This window comes from Pteropus vampyrus, unplaced genomic scaffold, assembly GCF_000151845.1.
Source record: "Pteropus vampyrus isolate Shadow unplaced genomic scaffold, Pvam_2.0 Scaffold48, whole genome shotgun sequence".
Classification (NCBI taxonomy): Eukaryota; Metazoa; Chordata; class Mammalia; order Chiroptera; family Pteropodidae; genus Pteropus; species Pteropus vampyrus.
Genome location: NW_011888829.1, coordinates 106,311 through 132,093, shown reverse-complemented (window position 1 = coordinate 132,093; position 25,783 = coordinate 106,311). Strand labels below are relative to the sequence as shown.

The following is a 25,783-nucleotide window of genomic DNA, read 5'->3' as shown; positions in this document are numbered from 1 at the left end:
GTGGTCATCACCATTAGAATGTTTTCTATTATAGAGTTAACACATATAACCGTTTCCTGTGATCTAGTGAGAGGCAGTTTCTACCTTTTCTTTTTTCTCTTTTCTTAGTCTTTCATCCAGGAGAGGGGTTGATCCTGGGCCTAATGCTGACAGTAGCTGGGCCTAACGAGGGAGCCGCAGCCGAGCAGTGAACGTTCACTACTTCATATTCAGACACTCCAAGGGTAGCAAGGTCAAGTGGAGTGGTGAGGGATATAAAGATTAAGATCAGATTGTTTAGTACTAAACAGTCTAACATCACAGAATTCCAGAAGGTAGCTAACTTCCCATCTTTGAATGGTTTTAGACCAGATCAGTGGTGCTCAATTCTGCTGGCACCAGTAACAACAGATCTCAGTGGCAATGACTCAGTTACCACAGGGGAAGAGATGTATCAGAATCTCCCAGGGGTGATGGTGGGCATAGGATATTGATCCCCACCCTCTTCCCGACCGAGAATCAATGGACTAGATCTATCCTGCTCAGAGCATGGCTCATGGACGGGTCACAAGCTGTTTCGGGTCTATGGTCAGATGAATATAGAAACAGGGCAGACCTTGCCGTGGCATTCACGTGCATGCACGAGCCTCCTTCCAGTAATTCATTTTCATGTTATTTTACAAAAGCATCAGTTTGCAAAAGAGTCATAAATTTAAAAACTAGTGATCTGAGGTCCTTTACCACAGACTGTGTGAAAATCAGTCTGGGTGACCTAAGGTGGTTCTAAGCTACCTAACAGAATCTCAGATGATTCCGAGAGACCTGGTAGTTCAGGAACCCACTGTGATAATGTAAGGATTGTACAGTTTCAGGCCGTTGAAGACAAGCCGAGGCAGGCTTGAAAGAAAAGGTCACAGAATCCTAGGAGTTCGTGTGCACTGTGCCTGTGACCAGTGACTACAGTTCAGTAAAACCTGACGCTTTTTATCCCTAAATGCAAACCAAGGCTATGGGGAGACTTCACCTCTGAGAGACGTGATTGGGGCATAGGGGGATTTCGAGTTTATAACATAGTCTCTGCCTTTTTTTTTTAGTTTGGCTCTTGCCTGATGTGAGATTCACTGAGCCTGGTACCTCAGTGTGTTTAGTTGGGTTATATTCCTGTAGTCATGGTGGGGTGTGGGGTAGGAACAGCATGTTGTATGGTTGTGAACGTCAAAGAAGAAAAATTTTGTCTCTACCTTCTTAGGTTCAGTATTTGGGGGCCTGTGAATCAAACTGACAAGGGACAGGTTAGCAAGAGAAAGACAGTTATTTACACACGTGACATGCATATGCACGAGAGTGCTCAAAGGGATGGTTACAATTTGTGGTACGTACGTACCATCCTAATAGGTAAATGGGGGGAGGGGTTGGGAAAGAACTTAGGACAAAACAAATGATTTCTTAGAGAAGGTGGAGAGGTAAAAGGCACTTGTGGGAAAGCAAATGACTTTTTTGGAGATATAAATGAGCCCTTAGGAGAACAGCTGGGAGATACGATATTCCTGTGACAACGACTGTTTTGATGTGATGCCAGTTTATTGCCTCAGAGAAGCTTAGAGTCGGTCCAGAGGAGAGGATTTATGACAGCGGAGCACTTTCAGGAGGCTGTGCTTTTAGGCTGATAAGAGATTTCAGAAACTCAAGTGTCTTCAGTTTAAAATAATTTTTATGCCACAGTGGCTTATTCCGGGCCCCTTCATGAGTCTGGCTGCTTTTTCATGAGAGCCTGGGTCCTGACTCAGTCGTTAAGACACTCCAGTCACCATTTATCAGAATCTGTCACAGAGCAAATGGTTTGACTCTCACGTGCGGGGAGGGTGGACTTGGATCTTCAGAGTTTGTACCTTACACACAAAGTCTGAGGCATTTGGATCACTATATTCACGTTCAGATGACTGTGATGCTTTGGTCTAAAACTCTGTGATTATTACTCCAGAATAAGTTCTAATTTTGATTTTCTTCTTTTTCAATCTTTCAAGAGATTGTCCTCCAGCCCACACCAGCTGTCACCTACCGTGCCATCGGGGGCATTCTCGACTTCTATGTGTTCCTGGGAAACACTCCGGAGCAAGTTGTTCAAGAGTATCTAGAGGTAAACTCTTGATTCATGACTGAAGAAATCCTACATAGGACGCAAGAAAAGCAAGTTTAATATGCAAGCGTGACTCATGAGAACCTGCCGTTATACGAAGCTATTACAAATCTGCTCTGACCGATTAACCCACTGTCAGTGATTTATAAAGGGGCTGGGAAATAGACTGACATTCTAACATTCGTGTGTGTTGGGAAATGGAATATATTCTGTGCTCCCAAGCCCACATTTAGAAAAAGTTTTATGAAAAATAAAGTATTTGCTAACTTTTATTTCATATATTTCTTCCAGCTCATCGGGCGACCAGCTCTACCTGCCTACTGGACGCTTGGCTTTCACCTCAGTCGTTATGACTACGGAAGCCTAGAAAACTTGAAAGAAGTTGTGGACAGAAACCGGGCTGCACAGCTCCCTTACGTGAGTAAGGGTTTAAAAAATTCCTCCAGAAATAAGAGTTTCCTAGAGGACTAAGAATAACGGTCTATACTTTCTCCCTCTGAGTTTTTAAAATACATAACATAAAGAGTTTTATAGATTCAGAGTGCTAGACTCTTTTGTTGGGCCAGCCATTTCTTCAAGGAGCTGGTTCTTTTTAGTAGGAAATCATACTTAGAGGCTACAGTTGTGGGGGTAGGAGCCAATCTGGTTTTGTCTCTATTTTTTATGATCATATGTTTTATTGGTAAAATTTTCTTATGCCCACCTTGATGCAGGAGAAGGCAAATTCCCCTGAGTGGGGGGACTCAAGCTCCATGCTGAGAGAGAAGAGGGTTCTTGGCGGAGCGTGAGAAGGAATTCAAACACATGCCAAAGTTAGGTCAAAAGGAAAGTTTATTAGAGAAGGGTAAATGCAAAGACAAGAGAAAGCAAAGACAAAAAGTCTACACAAGGAGAAAAAAGCCCCAAATGTCGGGGAATTCAGTTTATATATCATTTTTTAGTTCCTGCGAGTCACAGTGTAAAGACTTTACCCATTTTCCTTTGATATGGGCGTACAATGAGGAAGGAACAAGAGATGCAAAGGGAAAGAGTCCAGTAGTCTCTCTCCTACCCCATTCCCCTGGAGGCAGACACCCAGGTCCTAAAAAAGCAAGCGTCAGTTTTGTCTGGGCTCTACTATAATCATCCAGGTAAAATCAGGAGAGGATAATCATCAAAGAAGACTTGAAGTAGAAGAGAACCAACAGAACAGAACGTGGGGTAGCAAAAAGAGGGAGAAGTGGGAGAGGGAGCCCCTTTCCCCCTTTATTATGGGGGGCGTAGGGCAGGATTTAGGGAGTGGATGGTTTTCGATAGCCTTACCGATTCGTTGTAATTGCTGCGGTTTGATTGTAGACTGGTTTTTAATGCCAAGGGCCAGGAAGCATGATGCTGTCACCCTGATTCCAGGGTGGAGTCAGGCCTTAGGGAAACAGTGCGTCATTTGTTTTGAAATTGCTGTTGGAAAATATAAGCATCTAGATGCCAGAGACTGATTGAGAGCCCCATTTAAAGCCCGGCACACAGTCAGCATTTATCATGAATAGTAATAATGACAATTTGACTAACTCGTTTTAACAGGAAAATTCCTAGGCGCTGAGCCGTGGACTTTGTGTCTTCTTTCAGGATGTTCAGCATGCCGATATTGATTATATGGATGAGAGGAAGGACTTCACTTATAATCCAGTAGATTTCAAAGGCTTTCCTGAGTTTGCTAAGGAGTTACACAATAACGGACAGAAATTGGTCATCATCGTGGTACGTGTCCTACCTTTCCCCCCCCCAAATCACGTACTTGTACTCCCTTGTCATTATTCCCTCTCCTTCTTCCCCAATTCCCAAGCTGCTTTTAGTGCCTCTTGCTTAAAGCGAGGTCCTTCATTGTATTTTTCCCCTACTTAGGATCCGGCTATCTCCAACGGCTCTTCCCCAAGTAATCCCTATGGCCCGTATGACAGGGGTTCAGATATGAAGATATGGGTGAATGCTTCAGATGGAGTGACGCCACTCATTGGGGAGGTAACTTAATAGGGAAGCTGGGGGCTGGTAGAGGGGCTGTGGCCGTGTGTGTGTGTGCATGTATGTGCAATTATTTTGTTCTACATTTTATGCTGGGGCTAAATTTTCCCTGTCCTTTCATCTCCAGAGACCTACGAGCCACCCTACTTTTTACATCCCCTTCACGGCTTCATCCCTTTAAACAATAGCCCCCATGTTGAATATTCACTCCCTCACTCCTGTTCACTCTTCAGCCGACTGCCGGCCACTTTCTGCCCCCATCACTTCACTGGCACAGCCCTGGCAAATGGCACCAGTTACCTCCTGACTGGCAAATCCAATGGCACTGTTTCATTTCTTTTCTTACTTGATTTCTCTAGTATTTGACAAGTTTGACCACTTCTTTCTCAAACGTTTATGCGTCCTTGTTTTCCGTGAAGGTGTCATCTACTGGTTCACTTCTTATACCTCTGCTGACCTGACTATAATGTCTGGTGGGAAGTTGATAGAAAATAAAAAAAAAAAAAAAAAAAAAAAGAAGGGTAATTGATGGTTAGAGCCCACAGCTTGTAAGGGGCCCGTTGAAATTTGTGTAGCGCTCTCCCTCACTTAACCTTTCCTAGACTTGGAAGTGGAGAGAATGAGAGGAAGGGTGAACCAGAGCTGAAAATTCTCAAGGATTAACCAATATTTTTAAAACGAATTTTCCCGTAGGTGACCATTTGACTCCTCCTGACCCTTACTCTGAGTATTTAGAGGGCTTCGCGTTCCTAACTGGAAAGGACCTGTGCCTGGTTCCTCTGCTGCCATCATCATATTAGGAATTTCTTCAGAAGCGCTCTATTTTACTCCCTACGCATTTAATTTACTCCGAGCAATGTTCTTCTCTTTCCCCCTACAGGTCTGGCCTGGAAAAACTGTGTTTCCTGATTATACCAACCCCAAGTGTGCTGTTTGGTGGGCTAATGAGTTTGAGCTTTTCCACAACCAAGTGGAATTTGATGGAATCTGGATTGTGAGTTATTAACGTTTTGATTAATAGGTGACTGTGTATCATAGGTGAAATTTTATCGTTGAGTCATGGAACACGGGGGGAAGAGAAGAGGTAAGCGAGTATGGCAGTAATTCTAAGTATTGCCTGTTTTGTCTGTGTGTGTTACATGCCGTCGAGTCGGCTCTGATTCCTGGTGACCCTGTCAGTGAGTGACATCCACACTGTCCTGTCCTCAGCAGTCCTGCTCAGCGCCTGTAGATTCATACCCATGGCTTCTTGTATGGAGTCAATCCATCTCACATTTGGTCTTCCTCTTTCCTGCTGCTTTCTGCGTTACCCAGAATTATTGTCTTTTCCAAAAAGCCCTGCCTTCTCATGCTGTGACCAAAATAGGACACCTTCAGTTTTGTCATTTTTGCTTCCCCCGACGTTTCAGGCCTAATTTGCTCTCAGATCCACTTGTTCGTCTTTCTGGTTGTCCAGGGTAGCCATAGAGCCTTCCTCCAACCCCACACTTCAAATGAATCAATGTCTTTCCCCTATCGGCCTTCTTCACGGTGCAACTTTCTCACCTGTACATAGTAATTAGAAATCCAAGGGTGTGGGTTATCTTAGCCTTGGTCTCTGATGACACGCATCTTTGCTCTTGATGATCTTTCCTAATTCTGCCATTGTTGCCTTTCTGAGTCTCAGCCCGCTTTTGATTTCTTGGCTGCAGTCTCCGTTTGAATTGATGACTGAGCCAAGGCACACAAACTCTTTAACAATTTCAGTGTCTTCAGTGTCTGTGTTGGAGTTGTGCGTTTCTTCTATAGTCACGAGTTTTGTCTTCTTGCTGTTCAAATTCCCTATCTTACTACTCAAATAATCTTACCAAACATGTAACTTAGAATCAAAATCAGATTGTTAGGGTTGGACGTAATCTGATTTTCCCAAGTCCAGCACTCATTTTACAAATGAATGAGCTGAAGGAAAAAGACGGCATATACTCCTTCCATTGTCACAAAGGACACACATTGTCCAAGTGCCGGTTCAGGGCTCTTTCACGTGGACACATTGATCAGAGCCAAAGTACTCAGGTGCATGACAAAATTGTGGCTGCAGTAAGGGCAGACGTCTCATATATTGTCAAATGAAAACAAATGCAAAGCTACATTTAGGGAACTCTAGAGTTGAACTTTTTTTATTTGTAAGAGAAACGTGGGGAATTTAAACAATACAGACAGCTAAAAAATATGGAAGTGAAACCCCCTAAAATGATATCAACCAAAAACATTTGCTATCAATATTTTGGTAAGTATCTTTCAGGACCCCTCACTTGCACAACTCTTGGCACATGCTCACTCTCTCACTCTCTGCTTATGTATATATTTTTATATGTATATGTATTTATGTGTGTATATTCATAACTATATTTAGATATGTAGAGAATGTATAAGTTGATATATATGGAATCACATAAATTGAAATCTTTTTTCGCCTAATGTGTTTGGAAATTTTTCATTTTTAGTGGTTATAGACATATACAATTTCGAAAGGAGTTTAAGAAACTTCTCCATGAAAACTTGAATGGATAGAGGAGACAGGAACATCTATTTCTCTCCATGTACATAAGAACCGGTTTAGAAAAGAAATATCTGGAATTATTTTTCTGACTCCTCAAAAAAAAAAAAAAGACTATTAGTACAATATAAGGGGACGTGTTATTTTTTCTTAATAGTTTATGTTCTTTATCTTGTAGGACATGAATGAAGTCTCCAACTTCGTTGATGGTTCACTTTCAGGATGTTCCACAAGCAATCTCAATTATCCCCCATTCACTCCCAGTAAGTCTTGGTGATTAGTCTGATTAAAGTGTCAATGCATATTTGGTATTTTAAATTCATGAGCATAGATATGAAGAGCCTGGAAAGGGAGTTTGTACATAAGCATACATAAGGAAATAAGACTATGGGTAATATAAAAAGAAAACTAGGAAAGAAAATCAAAATACGCGATGCTTTCCTAAATGAGGCATAAATTCAAAAGGGGGCAATCTAGTTCTTCTACCTACAGTCCAAGATAGTTCTAGGGAGAGGGCCAGAGAAAATGTGCAGAAGCCAGAGGCTACGGGTTAGTCCCTTTTGCTGTAGAAGTTATCCCCCACAGGTCAGGGCTGACCATAGAGAGACCAGGTAACCAGGCTTGGTCTTCAGATGAGGGTCAAGTCTGGTGATATCAAGAGTGTGAAGAACAGACCTGGACCATAGGATGAAGGGAAGCCAGAACCTGTGGTGTGGTGGGTCAAAGTCAAAGTCAGAGAATATGGTGTAAGTGCACTCTGATTGAACTTTTGGACAGTGCTGTGTTTCACAGTTTGGCCCCGAAACCACAGCACTTACTGTAGTCTGAAGGAAGCTAAAGGCTCACAGACAAATTGTATCTTTTATTAAGAAAGGACCATCTGTCAACTACTAATTTGTACTTCTTTAACCCTTCACCCCATTCTGCCAGCCCTCCAGCCCCCTCCCCTCTGGCTATCACGGGAGAAGTACAAATTAGTAGTTGATAGAAGGTCACGGGGATGGGGAGCATAGCATAAGGAATGCAGTCAGCAGTAATTAATGGCTAGGTGGAGAGCCAGGGGAGAGAAGGAGAAACTAGGGGGATCATTTTATAAACTATATAAATGTCTAACCAACATACTGTATACTTGAAACTAATAATAAAATAAAATTTTTAAAAATGTATACTTTTAATAACAAAAAAGAAAGAGAAAGAAAGGAGAGAGAGAGAGAGAAAGGGAGAGAGAAAGAGAGAAAGAGAAAGGAATGAGCTGCTAGAATTGTAGCATGTCGTAAAGACTTCCAGTCTGGTGGGAAAATAGGAAATTAAGGCAGATGGGTCAAAATCAAATGTTGAGAGACAGTTCATACTTTACTCTTTTGGTGAGAGAAGTCATTTCTGTTTTGGTAAGAGGGAAATTTGATAGTCACATGGTTTGGGAAATAGTAATCTGGCGTTAGTGTGCAGTATGAATCAATCAATAGATCAGAAGTCAATTTGCCAGCACTAAACTTTTGCGACAGTCAAAATCCAAAGGTGATTTGGATCTGAACTAGAGTGGTGCAGTGGGAGCCAAAAAGAAGAGATGAATGGAAGAGAGATCAGGCAACCATCCTTTATAACATATGGTCAATGAGAGTCGGGGCGAGAAGTTAATTTACACTTTCATCCAGTATTTCTATTTTCAAACCACTTAACTTAGCTCAGTTTGAAGAATTAGACTCTAAATCTAATTAGACTCTAAATCTAATTAGATTGTCTTGCTTCCAAATGCCTGCCTCCCGTCACGTGAGCACCCAGGTGGGAGACTATGTGTGGGTCAGCACAATTTCTTTAAGTATCAGAGAAACTACCCCCAATGGATAGCCCTCTGATGGTGAGAAAGCTACATGATCATTTACAGGATGGCCACAACGAATGCTTGCTCAGGGAGCCACCATTTTAGGTTCTATGACAGTTGACGAGCAGAGAAAGTGTGTCTGTGTACTCACTGCTTGATCCTTCTTTTGTCCCAGGAGTCCTGGATGGGTACCTGTTCTGTAAGACCCTCTGCATGGATGCAGTGCAGCACTGGGGCAAGCAGTATGATGTCCACAATCTGTATGGCTACTCCATGGCCATTGCCACCGCAGAGTAAGGCCACTGTTGCTGTCGATTTAATACATGTCAAATTATCGATCTTGCTAGGTGCTAGGTGCCACTGTGTTACTTTTAAGAACTCTGCAAGATAAGTATGGTTATTATTATCAAATAAGCGAAGGAACTACGTAGCACATAGGGAAGAAAGAATCCAATAAATATTTGTGGAATGTAGGAAATGGAAGAATCAATGAATAAATAAATAAATGGGAGATTGGAAAAGAAAGAGAAGTAACCAAGGTCAAACAGCTAATAAATTATAAAAGCACAATTTAAGCCCATTTCTGCATGAGTCCGAGGCCCATATATTTTCCTTGCTGCTATACTGTATAGACTGGAGGGGTAAGTAACTCAAATCTCATGCGCTTTGGCATTTTAGATGCTGACTCTTCATCCTTCTAATGTGTTGTGTCTGCCTTTGTGCGTGGACTCAAATTCTGTAGTGAAGAGAAGGTATCGAGAATTTTCTCTATTTACTGTAACTGTGACAGCAACAAGCCAGACCAAACCACACTTATTCATAAGCAAAGTCATGATATAATTTTAGCCTTCTTGAAAGTTGTTGAACAAATTTTAGCGCAAATGTTTTTAAGTATATGATAGACTTCTAATTTTAAAAATGTAGATATTTACTTATAAAAGTACCTGCATGCATATATAATTTTAAAATGTCTTTTCTTGCTACAAAATTGTGACCAAAGTGTTTCCACTTAGAAAGAATTGAATTTCCAAGAGGGGGCTCTCATAAGTTCATTTTTGTGGATGTCTGAAATTACACAATGGGAAAGATCAATGTATATGTACAGCCATGTAAAGTTAAATCTCACCTTTGTGCCATGAAAATTGTATATCTCTAGTTACTAGCTTTTTCAGGCTGCTCTGGAAATTCTTGGAAATTATGGAGTTAATGATGTACATAAAACACCTGAAAACAAACTAAAACATAAAATCTACTCAATGGTGCAGTCTGCTTCTAACAGCAGCTCTGACCCTACCAGGAGAGAGCTGGAGGAGAAGAATGTGGGATTGGCTTTTGAGACCCTTGGTATATGTCGCTGGGCAGAGACATGCTAAGGTCACACATTGACTCCTGAGTCTTCCTTCCTTTCCAGAGCTGTCAAAACTGTGTTCCCCAATAAGAGAAGCTTCATCATAACCCGTTCTACCTTTGCGGGATCCGGCAAGTTTGCAGCCCACTGGTTAGGAGACAACGCGGCCACCTGGAATGACCTCCGCTGGTCCATCCCCGGCGTGCTCGAGTTCAACCTTTTCGGCATCCCGATGGTGAGTCCATATCCCAAGCTCTCTCCTGCACCTCAGTCCCAAGAAAGCCTCATTTTAGACAGTTTCCAACCGTGAAGCTTCCCTCTCCCACCCTCCATGGCCCAGGGATTTAATATCTTGAGAGCATGTGCTTTATCTACATCAGTATGGCTCTGATACCATGACGTTCTTTCCTGTATTGTCTTATAAAGTTCAACTTTGAAGTGATATCATTGGAGTATTTCTTTCTATTAAAGTATAACATATACTCAGAAAAATTGCATATATCCTTGATGAATTTTACAAACTGAACATATCTATATATCTAGCACCCAGATGAAGAAGCATAACATTGCCAACACCCAAGAGATGGCTTTGGCATCTTTTGTTTAAATTCAACATGTATATTTATTGAGTTCCTACTATGTACAGGTACTAAGCTATGAATGTATGATGAGGGTGGAGAAAAGCATAAATATAGTAACAGAAACACCCTCTCATTCCCCATAGAGTTTATAATTTAGTAAGAGGAGACACATACAAACAAATAATTATGACAAGCTAGAGTAAAAGTGCCAACAGGGACATAAACACTAAATATTAAGGGAGATCCTGAGAAAGGGACTTATCAGCTCTGACAAGATTACACAGAACAGAGGGTGTCATGGGAGGAAGTCAAAGAAACTTCACGGAAGTTTGAGTTTATGACCCTTGAGTTTAACAATGAAAAGTGGGTATATTTCATCAGACTAATGGGTGAGGTCATTTTAAGATCGAGAAATGAATATGAACAAAAGCACTAAGGAAGAGGATTTGATGTGTCTGTAAGGATTGGGGTGTAGCACTGGAATGGGAAGAGATGCTGGAAAGGTGGGCCGGAACCAGGTTTTGGGGAGCTCATAAGATAAGCTGCAAGGAGACCCTGGAGATTTTTGAATAGGCTAGTGACAGTATCAGATTTCAGTTTTGAAAAATTAATTCTGATAGTAGTGCGGTCAAAATAGTACAAGCTATGGCCGAGAGAATGCAGTTAACATTAATATGATGGCTAGGTGGAGGGTCAGGGGAGGGAGGGAGCAATTGAGGGGAGCGTTTTATGAACATTATAGATGTCTAACCAATGTACTGTATACTTGAAACTAATTTAAATAAATAAATTTATATAAAAAATAGTATTAGCTATATTTCTACTTACTAGTCATCAAAAAGTTATTGCATATCAAGTGTTTTATTTACATTATCTTATTTACTAAAACCCTATTACTTAGTGCCCACTTTAGCAAAGTGAGGAAACTGAGGCACAGAAGGGTTAAGTAATTTACTCAAAGTCACCTGGCAATAAAGAGTGGACACGGGATGTAACCCAACTCAATCACACTGTGTTAGCCTTCACAGTAAGAGGCTAGCAGAGTTCAGTTGGGAGGTTCCAGGTGGAGAGCAAAGTGGGGTGTGCTCATGAGCAGTCTGTGACCTTCCAGGTGGGTCCTGACATATGTGGCTACGCACTGGATGCCCCTGAGGAGCTTTGCAGGCGGTGGATGCAGCTGGGAGCATTCTATCCATTTTCCAGGAATCACAACGGCCAAGGCTACAAGGTAAGTCTCCCAGGAGATAGGGCCAAAATAAACAGCATACATTAGGACTGGACTTTTCTGCATCCTCGCCAAGGAATCTGTGGAGCCAGCCTGCTGCCTGGTGCTTCACTTGGGCTAATTTGCACTACCATTTGCAATCAACAAGGGTTATGATGTGCCATTAAGACGCCCTGTACCACTGCCTCTGCTGTTTCGACCTCTGCAGTCAAGGAAATGGCGAGTCTGTTTATCAAACCTCTCTATGCTTTATCTACATTGCTCATTTTGTAATGAGAATCAAATGAGGAAATATTTCAAAATTATTTAACTGGCAGTCTCCTGAGAGAGCACTCTTAAGGAGTGAGTGTGGGGGGCTGAGCTGCAAGGTGCACAGTGGCCTCTTGCTTGGTGAAATGGTCTCCCTTTGCCCAGCTACGCTGATCAGAGACGAAGTTTGCAGTCTGGGTCCCGGGGTCTTTCAGGAAGGAAACGCTTCCTTGTGACGAATAGTCCGGAATTCTCCGGATGCTTCTGTGATTCGTAGCCAGATCACGATTGCAACCTTTTGTTTTCTTCCAGGCCCAGGATCCTGCCTCCTTCGGAGCTGACTCCCTGCTGTTGAATTCCTCCAGACACTACCTCAGCATCCGCTACACTCTGCTGCCCTATCTGTACACCCTCTTCTATCGCGCCCATAGCCGGGGGGACACAGTGGCCAGGCCCCTTCTGCACGAGTAAGTCCATTTAACCCAGAGGACTTTTGTTGATACAGCTGGGTGACATTACACACACACACACACACACACACACACACACACACACACACACTCCCCAGATACTATCCTAGGGGTACATGTAAGTATTACAGACTGTTCCCTTTTGGGGAGGGAACTATACCAACATTGTGGGACTTGGGGGTCTTTTCTTTGTTCTGCTATGAACTGGTTCTTTATCTTAGACGAATCATTTTCGTTCTTTCATCCTTAGTTTCTTTAGTCTTAATTTAAAGAATTTGCTAGCTTGAACTTGACGGTCTCTTTTGTAAGGCTCTATGTTGGGGCTCTAGGACTTAAAAGACTTTCCTTGTCAAAACCAGTTACTTTCCTGGGTGTCCTTAGGCCCTCAGGCACATACCTGCTTTATTATGTATTCATTATTTTGGGCGAGTTTTTGCCATCTCTTTGGCTGCTGTTTTTTTTGTGATCAGATCTAGTTCCTTCTTGCTAGTCAGCTGAAGTTTTAAAATATATTGCTTATCTTACTTATTTTTTTTAGAAGGGAGATATGGTGGATATAATTACAGCCTGGAACCTGCCTAGCATAGATACTGGAATAGGAGCTTATCCAACCTGGGGGAAGAACAGGCGGGTGCATGGGCTGGGAAAAGTGGGCCTCGCTGTGGGAGTGGGGAGGTGGGGCCTGATAGGTGTCACAGAATGACTTGGGGGAGTTTGTCTTAGGCAGGGATCCTGCACATTTTGGGCAGGCTGTGCGGGAGCCTCCAGAAAGCAGTAGCCCAAATCTCGGTGAACATCTCTCCAATCTCCAGGTTCTACAGGGACAGCAGCACGTGGGATGTGCACCAGCAGTTTTTATGGGGGCCCGGCCTCCTCATCACTCCAGTTCTGCATGAGGCAAGTGTTCCCCGGAGATATGCTGGTGCCTCTGCTTCTGTTCCCGTACCCACCAATCTCTTCTCTCTTCCCGGAACCCTTTACCTTCTCTTTATTCCAAACCCATTTCCAGCACCTGTGGCAGTCGGCCTTGAAGACAGTGGGCCAGGGTCAAAAATAAATTAGGGGGAGTAGGATATCCGATACTCGTACTTTTTTTTTTTTCCTCTAAGTCTTTTTTCTTAACCAAGTTTCCAACCATTGTAGAAGCATCTGCTGGTGAATCTGGGTTGAAGAATAGTCCCATTTGGTGTTGGATTCTCAGAGCAGATCACTACTTGCCCCGTCATATAGAGGCAGAATGGAATAGTAACCCAGCACTCACTGTGAGGTCAGGGCGCTCAGAGTGTGATTGTTGTCGCTGCCACGTAGTACCAGTGAGATCTGGTACAAGTTGTCATGCTAGTTCCTCAGCTGTAAATGTGAGATAATACTCATACTTGTCAGTGGGAACTGTTGGAAAATTGAACGAGGTAATCAATGTGAAGCTGGAGTTTTCCCCACAATACAGATTTCAATATTATTATTATTCTTCCTAATATCGTTCCATTTGGTTTTTTTCTTTGAATGGCCAAGTTATTGCCTCAATTATTCCCAGGAGAAGTATAGCATGATTCGGTAACAGAGAGAAAAAAGGCTATTTATGCACTTTTAGTTATGGCGAAGAAGTCCCCTAGGGAATGCTAAGAAATTTATTTTATCCCTTTATGAGACCAGGTCATGGAGAACAATATTTTGTCTTAATTTCAGGGTGCAGAGAAAGTGATGGCCTATGTGCCCGATGCCGTCTGGTATGATTATGAGACTGTAAGTAGCTTTGACTTTTCTTAAATTCTTTGAGACCATAGCTACAGCCGTGTCGACGAGATACCTCCCTGGAAAGAGAATTGTCTGTCCATGCACTGTGTTTCTGTAGTGTTTTCTCTAATTTCATAGTGGATTAGATGAAGTGAGCCTAAGTTATTTAACATCAGTCATGATAAAACCCAAAAAGCATACTTTCATATACTTTATTCATCAATAAGGTAGAGGTGCCAATGGACAATTTGAGCTTTGTCGTGAGTCAGATTACTTGTTCAGAACTATCAGTTCATGTAATATATGTCAAATAGCCTCAGCGTGGCATGAATATTCCTTCAAGTCCCCAAGTAATGGCAAAATCTGTTCTTAATTTTTTCCCCTTCTCTTGTTTGATTGCCCAATTAAACAGTAATTCTGCTAGGTGACAATGAATTCAGATGAATGCATTGTCATGCCAGTGTGTGTGATTTGTCCACATCCATCAGGGGGGCCAAGTGAGATGGAGGAAACAGAAAGTGGAGATGGAGCTTCCTGGAGACAAAATTGGTCTTCACCTTCGAGGAGGCTACATCTTTCCTACCCAGCAGCCAGCTACAACCACTGCAGCCAGGTACAGCATGGCTGGGTATTTCCTTCAAGGGGGAGGCCGATGGAGCTGGTCATTTCTGTTCCCATCTGTTGCCCTTACAGAAGGTGCCGGCGCTTTATGTGGAGGGTGGGGAGGGGCTCTGGCGTGTATGGACTGTTTCAGTTTTAGCACTGAAAGTCTCGTGTCTTGGGAAACCTCTCAATTCCAAGCAAATGGGGTCTGTTGATCAACTTAGCTTCCTTGGCCAGACCATCCACCCATTGTGCCATGCTCTTGACTCACTGTCATTTCCAGGGAGTGGGAGTTCACTGTTCATTCCCCTAAAATCTCAACTTTCCTGTTCTTTCTTCTCGCTGAGCCATTTTTTTTTCTTGTGATGCAAGATAGAGTTCAAAAGTTACTTCTACACTTCAGATCTCCCTCATATCACTGATTTTTCCTTTATGGTTCTTTGATTCTAAAATCATGGACCCCATCTGTACTCTACGATGCACACGTTTATAGCTGCATCTCTAAAAGTATGAGCCTGTTTGTTTTTAATAGACTAGAAGTTCTTTGGAGTTTAGAAGCCTGCCTTTTCTTTTGAACCTTATTACCTTGATTTTTAACATTTAGATTTTCTATGATACGATAGAAAATCCTTCTACATCCGATACCAGCTGATTTCTTTTTCTCTAGTTGTTCAGCTCCATACTCTTCTGCATTCTGATACCAGAATTAAATTTCCAAAATGAAATCTCAACTTATTGCTCCCCTGCTTGAAGTTCAAACCCTCGCATTAGTACGGCTTTCAAGGCCAATCACAGTCTGGTTCCAAGTTCACTGTGTCTCCTGGCACACCTTAATACATACCTGTAAACGAGCCATGCCAAAAATCTTGTTATTCCTCAAACACGCCCATCCATTTTATTGCGTTTGGACATCAGCATTTATTATCCTTTTCAACAATCTTTGCCTGATGCGTTCTTAATAATCCTTCAGATTAAAATCAGATTTTATTGGCAAAAAAGCTCCCCCAACTCTTCTGGCTGAAGAAATGCTGCCACTTCCAGTTTTATAGTTATTGTTTTTTTTTAAATTCTTTTGCTGTTCAGCTGATTTTTTTTTCCTTTCCTTGATATTGTTAAGTATTTCAATCACAGTTATTTTATACTTTGTATCTGAAAATTCTATTATTTAAAGTCCTTAGTGGAATCAAAATCACTTGTCAATTGTTTTTGCCAACTCTCTGTCATGCTGGCTTATTACTTCGTATATTGAGTAGTTTTTGTTTTTCAAATGTGGTGATCTTTAGGGTCCAAATGTGGATCTCGTTCCTCTAGAGAGGATTCACCTTCTCTGTGGTCGCAAGCCAAGACTGCTGTCAACTTGGGGTCATGTTAACTCCCGTCAAGGGACATGTGTTGTCATTTATCCAGGACCAAATCGTATTTTAGTGCGCGGGTCCTTCAGAAGGTCTAGGTCCTCCCGAATATCTAGTCTACCACACTGCTACAGGTGTCATTTTAGACTTCTGTATTTTAGCTTTTGTGTCACTCTTTACTTCCTTCTTTGATTATTTGGTGAATATGTTTGATCTTCCTTACAATGTTTAAGGTCATCAGTGGAATATGACCTATTTGTCTCACACTTCCTAGCAAACGAAAGCCACTCCATACATGCGCGTTAGATGAAAGCAGGTGATTTTGTTGATAATGGCACCTGACTCGCACAGGGCAGCATGGAAGGCTGAGCTGTGAGAGCATACAGTGGGGACTTGCGGTCACGAGGGATGCGACAGGAGCAGAAACTTGGTAGGCAGTCGAGAGGAGTGGTGAAATCAGGAAAGATTCCAGATGCGTTGGCTCTTTCTTTCCCCCTTTTCCTCTATGTTCATCTGTTTCACCATCTTTTTGAGTAGTTTTATGTGTTTCTTATTCTGAGTTATGAAACATAAAGATAATGAGAACGTTTTACTTTTCTCTCAAAACAAATAATAAATAATAAAATTAGGAAAGTTGCCATTATAGAGAATGGACGTTATTGTATTTTATTGCTTTCTGGGTCAAAATGGTTTTTAGGCAGAGAAAAAAATATATTCCCCCACCAGTTAATACTTCTCCCGCATGTATCGTCTCTAAAGTCGTTAGGCTGAAGCAATCACTGTCTAGGATTTCTTTCTCTTCTAATGGTCTATATTCTATACAATATTTACATCAGCAGCTTTTATTATAGCTAATCCAGTGACTCTGGTGCTTAAATTCTTGCCTCCTACATAGATGTTTATCGCTCATGTTTGGGGTGTTCCTATCTCCTGTGACATTACTGATTCTAGAGGAAGATGCACCTGTCGATTTTGCCTTCGTGCCTGAAGACAAGCAGAGCCATCTGCTGCCAGTACCCTTTCTCATTTCAAATTCAAAGGAATTGTTCCCAACTCCTTTGACAAAATTCTTTGAGTTTTAAGTCTTTATCTCTTAATCAATCTTGTCTCCCACAGTCGCCGGAACCCTCTCGGTCTCATCATTGCCCTAGATGATAACAAAGAAGCAAAAGGGGAGCTTTTCTGGGACGATGGGGAAACAAAAGGTGAGCACTGCTGTGACGATGTCTCCATTCCCGACCCTGCATCTTTGAGATACTCCTGCTGATCATTCAGCTGTGGGAGAAACCGTACCAGGCACTGTAAGCTTAACCACTCAAGAAGGAAAATTTTGTTTTTGGTTGCACTGTTCGTGGGTAGTGGTAGACAGACCCATGATGGAAGGAAAACGCATTTCTACCTGTTAGAATTCTCCCAGTGGCCAGCAATATTCATAGTCTCTCATTTTATTGTCAGCGAGAACCTGAAAGATATTTTCAAGACTCTTCCTGCCATTCCGTATAGACATCACCCCCTGAAATGCTAATGAACAAATGTCGATGATATGGAAAACGTATCCATGCTGGTGAGGCAGTGAGGATACACTTTTCTAGTGTGTCTACTTCTAGCTTCTTAGCACATTATTCTGTCTCCAGTACATTCACGACTCTTGTGGCTCATATGCCTTGGTTCCCTTGGAAGGGAACCTTTTCAAGGTCAAGGTAGAAATGAAAAGGGAAAACAGTGGCTTGGCCTGGGAGACGCTGCCTACATTCCTGTCATTCTCAAGATGCAGCTTCAAGGACAGCACAGTAAAATCTGTTTGTCTGTGGTGGGCAGACCAGAGTCTGACTCATCTTTCTCTCCCTTTCAGATACTGTGGCCAATAAAGTTTATCTCTTCTGTGAGTTTTCCGTCACCCAAGTGAGTAGTATATTTTTATGGATCTTATGTGTGAGCTTTTGTCTGACCATGAGTCATGCGTGTTTGTTTATGTGTGTAATTATATTTGTAGCTTCATATGCATTTATGACTGTAGGTGAGCATGTTTCAATATATGGATTAATTCCCAATAACTGAGTCATCTCTGTTAGTAAACAGAGAATGATATGGATAAATCAAAGCCTTCAGTTTTTTAAATGCAGTTTTTAAAAAATTTCTGTGAGCATGTCTTTTTCTCTGTCCCATCCATTTGACTCTGTCTCTTTTCCAACTTGGGGAGTATCAAGATCAGTTTGTACCCCTTAAGCACACATTAGCAAAGACAGCCGAGAGGCAGGCAGAGCAGTTTTAGGCAGCGTGGAATATTTGAGTGACTTGAGAATCTGTGTATCATAGGTAGACCTTTGTGGTGCTTGTTTTGCAGAACCGCTTGGATGTGAAGATTTTGCAGTCAACCTACAAAGACCCCAATAATTTAGTTTTTAAAGAGATTAAAATCCTTGGAACCCAGGAACCTAACAACATTACAGTGAAACATAATGGCGTCTCAAGTCAAGTTTCTCCTAATGTCACTTATGATTCTAACCTACAGGTAAAAATCCATTTCGTTGAGATCGTTTATCACAAATTCTTTATAGCTTGTGGTGTCCCTTCTTGCCAAGGCCACGGATCCTGAAGGACCAGAATACTCTCTGAGGCCTGGGGTGGGAAGTCGGAGGGTGAGGAGAGGAGAAAAAATGAGGACTATGCCAGAGCTAGAAGCGATGAGGGAGCTGCTGAGAAACTGGATGGGGAAAACCGGTCTCTTCATCCTTACTTCCTGATGCACCCCAGGTTTTCTGTTCTCTCTGACCGGGGCAGAAGAAGGAAAAGTTAGGAGCCTGGGAAACAGGATTAGAGGAAAAGTAGATTGGAAAGCTGCTGGTGATGCTAGAAAGGTAAAGGCGGGAGGCGAGATTCCCATTAACGAAAAGTCTGAGGCGTGTGTGTTTTTTTAATCTCTTGAGCTGTGTAGATTCTCACGTTAACGCACACATTTTTAGAAACTATTTTATGTCAAAGAATTTGGCAAGCCTAATTAATGGCTACTTATTTGGTTAGATGATGATAATAAAATAATTTTTCATCAGTTGTAATGAGACCTGACATTCTTGGGCAGGTCGTAACCAGTTCCACTGATGTCTTAGCATAATGAGGAGCCTTCTCCCCAAATACTCCTGACCACGGGCATGATCTGGGCTTAGCAGTGGCTGGGTCAGCATAGTTTGTGGGGGACCTTTCACATTTGGAGCAAATAAGTAAATTTGGTCTTCTACTATAATGATATCAATGACATTTGATATTTTGTCCTGACAGCATACATGAAGGGTACATACATTATAAAGTTAGAAATAAAGTATTGGTTTTCTTTGGTTATGAGTACACCAAAGTGCAAGTCATCTGAATGCTGAATGTATGAAAACAAACTCAATAAATGTTTGTTTTAAGACATTAATTGATATAGGACCAAAGGAACTCTAACTGTTTAAATTTGGGTAGTGGGGAGACATGATTTATACACACGGAACTACTGGGTAGGGGACAGGCGATCCAAACCAACACGTAAGAACCCTTATATTATGCTAATATAAAGTTTAAAGCTTAATGGAGCAGTTGAGCAAAGCCCTCGGAGAAGGCAGGGCTGATGATGGACTTTGAAAGACATTACGTTGAGATTTGTTTGGCTACAAGTGACAGGAAATTCAGCAAAATGGTGGTTTCAACAAACTGAGATTGTTTTCCTTTTGCAGTAAGAGGTTAGAGGGCGGTCGGCTGTTGGAACTGGTTTGGTGGCTCCAGGTTGTCAGAGCTGAGGTCTTCTCTTCCTCGTGATTGGAAGTGGCTGCTTCATTCTAGCCACCATGGCCTCGTTAGAGTAGAAAAATACATAGAAAAAATATTAAACATCTTAATTACTGTGTTGTGTGGGAGTCAATGAAGAAGGTTTTAATGTTTCGAGGCTTTGGTCTTGGAGAAATGAAGAGGCTGGGATGTTAGAAATAGAAGGAAACGTAATGAATTTACCAATTCGCCAGTTTCGCAGTTGATGAGACTGGGATCCAGAGAATTGAAATGATTCATCTGAATTTCAACAGCAGAATGGAGATGAGAACTAGGCCATATATGCTTGTTCCTGTGTTCTTGTCACCGATCCATATAAATGGGGGACACTGGTTTGGAGAATGGAGGGCAAGAAGATAAACTGAATTAGGGATTACACTGTGTGTGCGTGCGTGTGCGTGTGTGTGCACGTGTGCGTGCGTGTGCTCATGCATGCGTGTGCGTGCGTGTGCTCATGCGTGCGTGTGTGTGTGTGTTATGCTACAAGAAAAATGCAGAAGAGAAACGCTCCCTACAGAATAAGGTAGAAGAGGAGGAGTTGGGGGAGGAGGGAAAGGGGTGATTACAAAATGTTTCATTTGACAAAATTCTTTTCAAAATGTCATACGTAAGATTCACAGAGTTGTGACATTTGCCCTATTGCTGTTGGATAGTCCCCCCGACCTACCGCCCAAATAGCTCTCTTCATATAAACTCCAGTGGCTTTGGACTTGAATTGTTGAGTCTGGTCTGATTTCTGTTTCCTTTCCTAAAAGAAGTCTCACATCTTGCAAGGCCTCTGTCCTGAGGGTAAATTTCCTTGTCACTCCATTCCTACAGGTGGCCCTTATCACAGGACTTGACCTCGTCCTGGGAGAAGTATACACGGTGGAATGGGACCTGAAAATACAGGATGCAGAAAAAATAGACTGTTATCCGGATGAGAACGGTGCTTCTGCAGAAAACTGTGTTGCGCGTGGCTGTGCCTGGGAGGTAACCACCCTGATGGTGTCACCATACGTGACAATTCTCTACACTTAATCTACAGTTTCGTGAGCCTAGCACTTGTACTTAAAATGCACAGAAAGAAAAGACTTCTGAAAGAACCTGAGTTTTTAACTGGGTACGAAGGATCAGTAGGGAGAGGAGTGAGATGTTCTTTCCCCCACAAATATTTTGCTTGGAGACCAGGAATTTAAGCTTACGTCACTACCAAAGAGTGTGTAGGGAAGTCAGTGATGCCTGCCTTTATCTCCCTGTAAATTGCCTTCTGTAGCCCCTTTGTGTTTACTAATCCTAGGACCATATGCTGAGCTGACTTTGGCTTTACTTTTCAGGCACCTGGTTCTCCTGGAGTCCCTGTTTGCTATTTCGTCGAAGATCTATACTCCGTCAGTGATGTTCAGTATGACTCTCATAGGGCCACAGCGGTCATCTCCTTAAAGTCTGCTCTTTATGCCAACGCTTTTCCCTCAACACCTGTGAGCCTCCTCCGTCTGAGTGTGACCTACCACAAGAATGACATGCTGCAGTTTAAGGTACGTGTTTACAGTCTCTGTATCGAGTACTGGTCAGGTACTTTTCAGTTCCGTTACTTTCTGTTGGTCAGGGTTACAGAATCTGAAAATGAGTTTGCTTGTCCAAGTTAACTGTGCATCTCTGTATGGATGGTGGTGACATTTACTGGGCCGAGAACATTGAAAAGGTTTGAGCTAGGTTGGGCAAATAAGATGGTGAGGTTGGTTTTGAACACCAAATTTGGGATACGTGTGAAATAGCCATAAAAATGTGGTGGTCTCTTTCTTTCCTCTGATTTAATTACATCTAAGCACTAGCGACGGGCTGGTTTTATGTCTATTTCTCTACAAAACTGTAAGTTTCTCAAAGACAGGAATTTGTCCTTTTGTCTTCGTGTTTCTGAGCTCAGATGTTCATTGAAAGTACAGGAAAGACATCCAGCATTGCCTGCCAGGTTCTTCCCAGCCTGACTCGGCCTGGACTCTGAGTTCTTGCGCCTCATCTAATGGAGGAGTGATGCCCTTTTACATTTCTCTCCTCCCCGTGGCACTGGTGCATGTGGTAGGCGCCTAATGGGTTTGAAATGAATGAACTTGCTTAGGTTTCCACCCTCGACTCTTTATGACTCTACTTCCCGATCACACAGTCACTCTCTCCAAAATATTTGCCTCTTTCTTACCCTGCTTTAATGCTCTGTGCCTTTGCCTTTATTTCTCTACCAGGAACGACTCGATCTCCTTTATGTGCTTAGTGCGTGGCTTCGAAGCTTTTAAGACTCGGCCTGTATTTCCCCCCATGAACCCGGCTCAGTCTCCCGGAAAGTGTTAGATCTGCCCTTCCCTATAATGTCACAAGCACTTCTCTATAGCTGTACCTTAGCTTATGTTACCCAAGTATTGTGGGTGCCTCTCTTTCACCTCTCATTAGCATGTGAATTCCTTAAAAACAATAATGTGTCTTATTAAGTTTAGTTAGCTCTCGTGCCTAGTATAGTATCAGCAGGAATACAATAGATACTCAGTGAATTAAATTCGATCTCATTTTAGCAAGGGCAGCTATGATTATTTTAATCAAGTAGAGTTTGTTTTGGGTTTGTTTTATTTTCAGTTCAGAAAAATTTTCAGATATTCACATACACTCATACACCTACACATAAAGTAATAAGTAATATATTCATAAATACCAAACTGATTGCAGATTGATTTTCTAAGTTGCACCAATGTCAAAGTAAATGTGATACCGTAATAGGGGCCTTAAAAATGAATGCGGTAGGACAGACTCAGATCAGGCGTTCAGTCTGACATCATTCTTTATATGTAAATTAAATCCATGGTGTTACAAGCTTAAAGATGAGGGAAAGAAATAATCACTCAGCCTCTTTGTCAAAGACATCGAGGCCCTGCTAAGGGTGTAGGTCTTAAGAGTGTTATACTTACCTAGAGCCTGTTTCCTCTGTCCCTAGATTTACGACCCCAGCAACAATCGGTATGAAGTCCCAGTCCCTCTCAACGTACCCAGGGTTCCATCCAGCACCTCCGAGGGCCAACTCTATGATGTCCTCATTAAGAAGAATCCATTTGGGATTGAAATCCGCCGGAAGAGTACGGGCACCGCAATGTAAATGGCCCCGGTTGGGGTGGGAATCAATGGTCCCTGCACGGCCATTGCTCGGCCCATTGTCCTTGGAGGTGCCCTGGTCAAAGCATCACACTATCCATTTCCAGATTCATGAATAAGTTATTTCCTTTGGGTCTGTTCTGTCAAGAAATCTTTAGCCCTGTGGGAATAATTACTGGGGTAGTCGCATGTCCTTAGGGATTCACTCAACAAGTGTTTGTCGAGTGCCTGTATTATGTGGTTATAGAAGATGAAGTCTCTCTTAGGATAAAAGAATTATAATAATGAGTAAATAGCAAAGAGGATTTAAGTTGAAATATAAATAAAGATGGTCAGAGAGTGAGAGTCGTTATGGAGGAGAAAGAGCAGGTGGTTGAGAGTTGCGGGAGACTGTTACTTTGTGTGCTGTGGTCAGTCGGTCTCTCCAAGGAGGTGGCATTGGAAATAGGTCCCGGGCGAGGAGAAGGAGCTTCCTGTGTGGAGGTTGTGGGGGTGGGTCTGGGGAGGGGTGGGAAGAACATTTTGGGCAGGTGGACTAGAGTGTGCACGGGCACGAATCAGGAGCAAACTTGCATATTAAAGGGGGAAAGATGTCGAACGTGGGGGAGCAGCATAGTAAGTGGGGAGGAGGGTGATGGAAGAGGCGACGCTGGTGGGTTTGGCCTTGAAGGCGTCATGAGGGGTCACTGAAGAATTATAAACAAGGTAATGACATGACATGAGGTAACTTTAAAAAATATCCCTCTGGCAGCTTTGTAGCGAATGGACGGTAGGGAGCAAGAGCGGAATCTGGGGCTGGCAGGGGTCGTAGCTGCCGAGGTGGTACAGTGCTTAGATGGAGCATGCTGGAGGCAGTGACAGAGGAGAACAGAGGGCAAAGCTGGCTCCCAGGCTTTTAGCAAAGGCGCCTATGATGATGTTACTCACGTTAGACTTTGCGTCTCATTTGGAAGATGAACAGGGCTCTGGGTGCGGGCGAGGGAATCCATAGTTCTGTTGTCCTTGAAAACTCAGCTGCTTGAAGCCAATGGCACAGCCCATTTCCCCCCCAATTACACCCTTCCACGCTGCAGTTGGGATTCTCAGCTCCTTGGCTTCACGTTCAACGACATGTTCATCCGCATCTCCACCCGCCTTCCCTCCCGGCACATCTATGGCTTTGGAGAAACCGAGCACACAGCATACCGACGGGACTTGAACTGGCACACGTGGGGCATGTTTTCCCGAGACCAGCCCCCGGGGGTAAGGCGGCGCGTCCGGGGTCTGTGTCACCGCCCCTCCCAACCCACACCGTGAGCCCTCGCTGCTTCCCCTCCCCTGCCTCCTCTTGGGTGGCCCCACTCCGCTTTTAGACAAGTGGGCCAGTTCTCAGGCTCCTTCGTTTCTCGTGCATTTATTTCATAGAGGAGACCAGACACATCTTATCGATCAATTTTTGTCGAGTTGCTTTCTCAGCCACAATGTCTTTCAACCTCCTACCACTTCTTCCCATGACTCTCCCAGTACAAGAAAAATTCCTACGGCGTCCACCCCTACTACCTGGCACTGGAGGAGGATGGCAGTGCCCACGGAGTGCTCCTGCTGAACAGCAATGCCATGGGTGAGACGATCCAGCACCCCCTTAGTTGTGTGAACCAGTCATTCCTGAGGATCTTCATTATTATCTTGTGGGTAGTCTTTCCCCCCTTTTTATTTCTGTTTAGCCTTTCTGTTTATTTCCATCCAGTAACATGTGGCAACAAGAATTAACTCTTATTCGGCAAAATTCATGTAAGAGGACATAGCAAAATCAAGCAGGTCTCAAATATCCTGGCAGTCAGCCAGTGAGAGCCGTCTGTACAGTCTGAGTTAGTGATGAAGCTATGGGTCAGAACACTCACTCTGGGGTATGAGGAGGTGAAGGAAATTTGTATGGTATATGGGAAAAGAGGTGGAAAATCAGGAAGTGGAGGAAAAAGCGTGCATGTGAAAGTGGTGACATCTGAGTAAGGTCTGTACCTGTGTCGATGGTCCTGTATCCGTGGCAGTCTCTTGGATTTGACCACGTACAGTGGTTATTATGTAAGATGTTATCAGTGGGGGGAGCTGAGTAAAATGTACGAGGGGATCCTTGGTACTATTTTTGCAACTTCTCGTCATTAGTAAACTATTCTAAAATAAAAGTTATGATAATTAAAAAGAGCATAATTACAAAACATATAACAAGATAATAAAGCACAGCAAAGGGGGAAAAATCCAGAGATGGGACCTTAACTTCGTCAATTTCGTGTAGATTTAGTACAAAACACTTTCCATACGGAGGCACAGGAAGAGGGAGAAGGTTTGCATTTCAGGGATAATTCCTCACATTAAAGGGCTCTTGATTGATTTATTTTCCCGCATTTTCAGATGTGACATTCCAGCCCACGCCTGCCCTGACATACCGTACCACAGGAGGAGTTCTGGACTTTTATGTGTTCTTGGGGCCAACTCCAGAGCTTGTCACTCAGCAGTACACTGAGGTAGGAGGACATTCAGTTGGTTACCAAGTATTTATACGGTATATTCTGTGTTCCAAACCCACGTTTATTAGTATAGTTCTCAGATGAGAGCTGGAATTGTTGGTCTTACTGGGGGACAGGAAGATTACAGAATAAGGAAGAATAAATACATCCCAGTCATCATTAAATTTATAGTCTCTCAAAGCACTGCAGGATAGCAGAATGAATAGTGGTGCCTTTGGTGGTCGTGGCAGTGGCAATGGTGATGGTGGTGATGGTGGTGATGGTGCACCAAGTACTATTATTATCCCCAATCTACAAGTGAAAAAATCGATGCACAAGAGGTTATTTAAT

At 42.8% G+C, this 25,783-nt stretch overlaps 1 protein-coding gene across 2 annotated transcripts in view; it reads left to right on the top strand.

Annotated features, from left to right (window-relative positions):
- LOC105291597 (maltase-glucoamylase, intestinal) overlaps positions 1 to 25,783 on the top strand; it is a 78,675-nt gene that overhangs the window by 26,417 nt on the left and 26,475 nt on the right. For both annotated transcript variants that reach the window (XM_011359467.2, XM_023530263.1), the window contains 22 exons: positions 2,004 to 2,116; positions 2,408 to 2,533; positions 3,722 to 3,853; positions 3,998 to 4,114; positions 4,995 to 5,108; positions 6,829 to 6,913; positions 8,648 to 8,765; positions 9,884 to 10,055; positions 11,513 to 11,629; positions 12,188 to 12,342; positions 13,158 to 13,242; positions 14,032 to 14,088; positions 14,568 to 14,692; positions 17,151 to 17,239; positions 17,887 to 17,936; positions 18,379 to 18,546; positions 20,655 to 20,807; positions 21,152 to 21,352; positions 22,795 to 22,949; positions 24,023 to 24,191; positions 24,453 to 24,549; positions 25,338 to 25,450. In XM_011359467.2, coding sequence (XP_011357769.1) covers positions 2,004 to 2,116; positions 2,408 to 2,533; positions 3,722 to 3,853; positions 3,998 to 4,114; positions 4,995 to 5,108; positions 6,829 to 6,913; positions 8,648 to 8,765; positions 9,884 to 10,055; positions 11,513 to 11,629; positions 12,188 to 12,342; positions 13,158 to 13,242; positions 14,032 to 14,088; positions 14,568 to 14,692; positions 17,151 to 17,239; positions 17,887 to 17,936; positions 18,379 to 18,546; positions 20,655 to 20,807; positions 21,152 to 21,352; positions 22,795 to 22,949; positions 24,023 to 24,191; positions 24,453 to 24,549; positions 25,338 to 25,450 — 2,711 coding nt within the window. The remainder of the gene's footprint in view (positions 1 to 2,003; positions 2,117 to 2,407; positions 2,534 to 3,721; positions 3,854 to 3,997; positions 4,115 to 4,994; positions 5,109 to 6,828; positions 6,914 to 8,647; positions 8,766 to 9,883; positions 10,056 to 11,512; positions 11,630 to 12,187; positions 12,343 to 13,157; positions 13,243 to 14,031; positions 14,089 to 14,567; positions 14,693 to 17,150; positions 17,240 to 17,886; positions 17,937 to 18,378; positions 18,547 to 20,654; positions 20,808 to 21,151; positions 21,353 to 22,794; positions 22,950 to 24,022; positions 24,192 to 24,452; positions 24,550 to 25,337; positions 25,451 to 25,783) is intronic.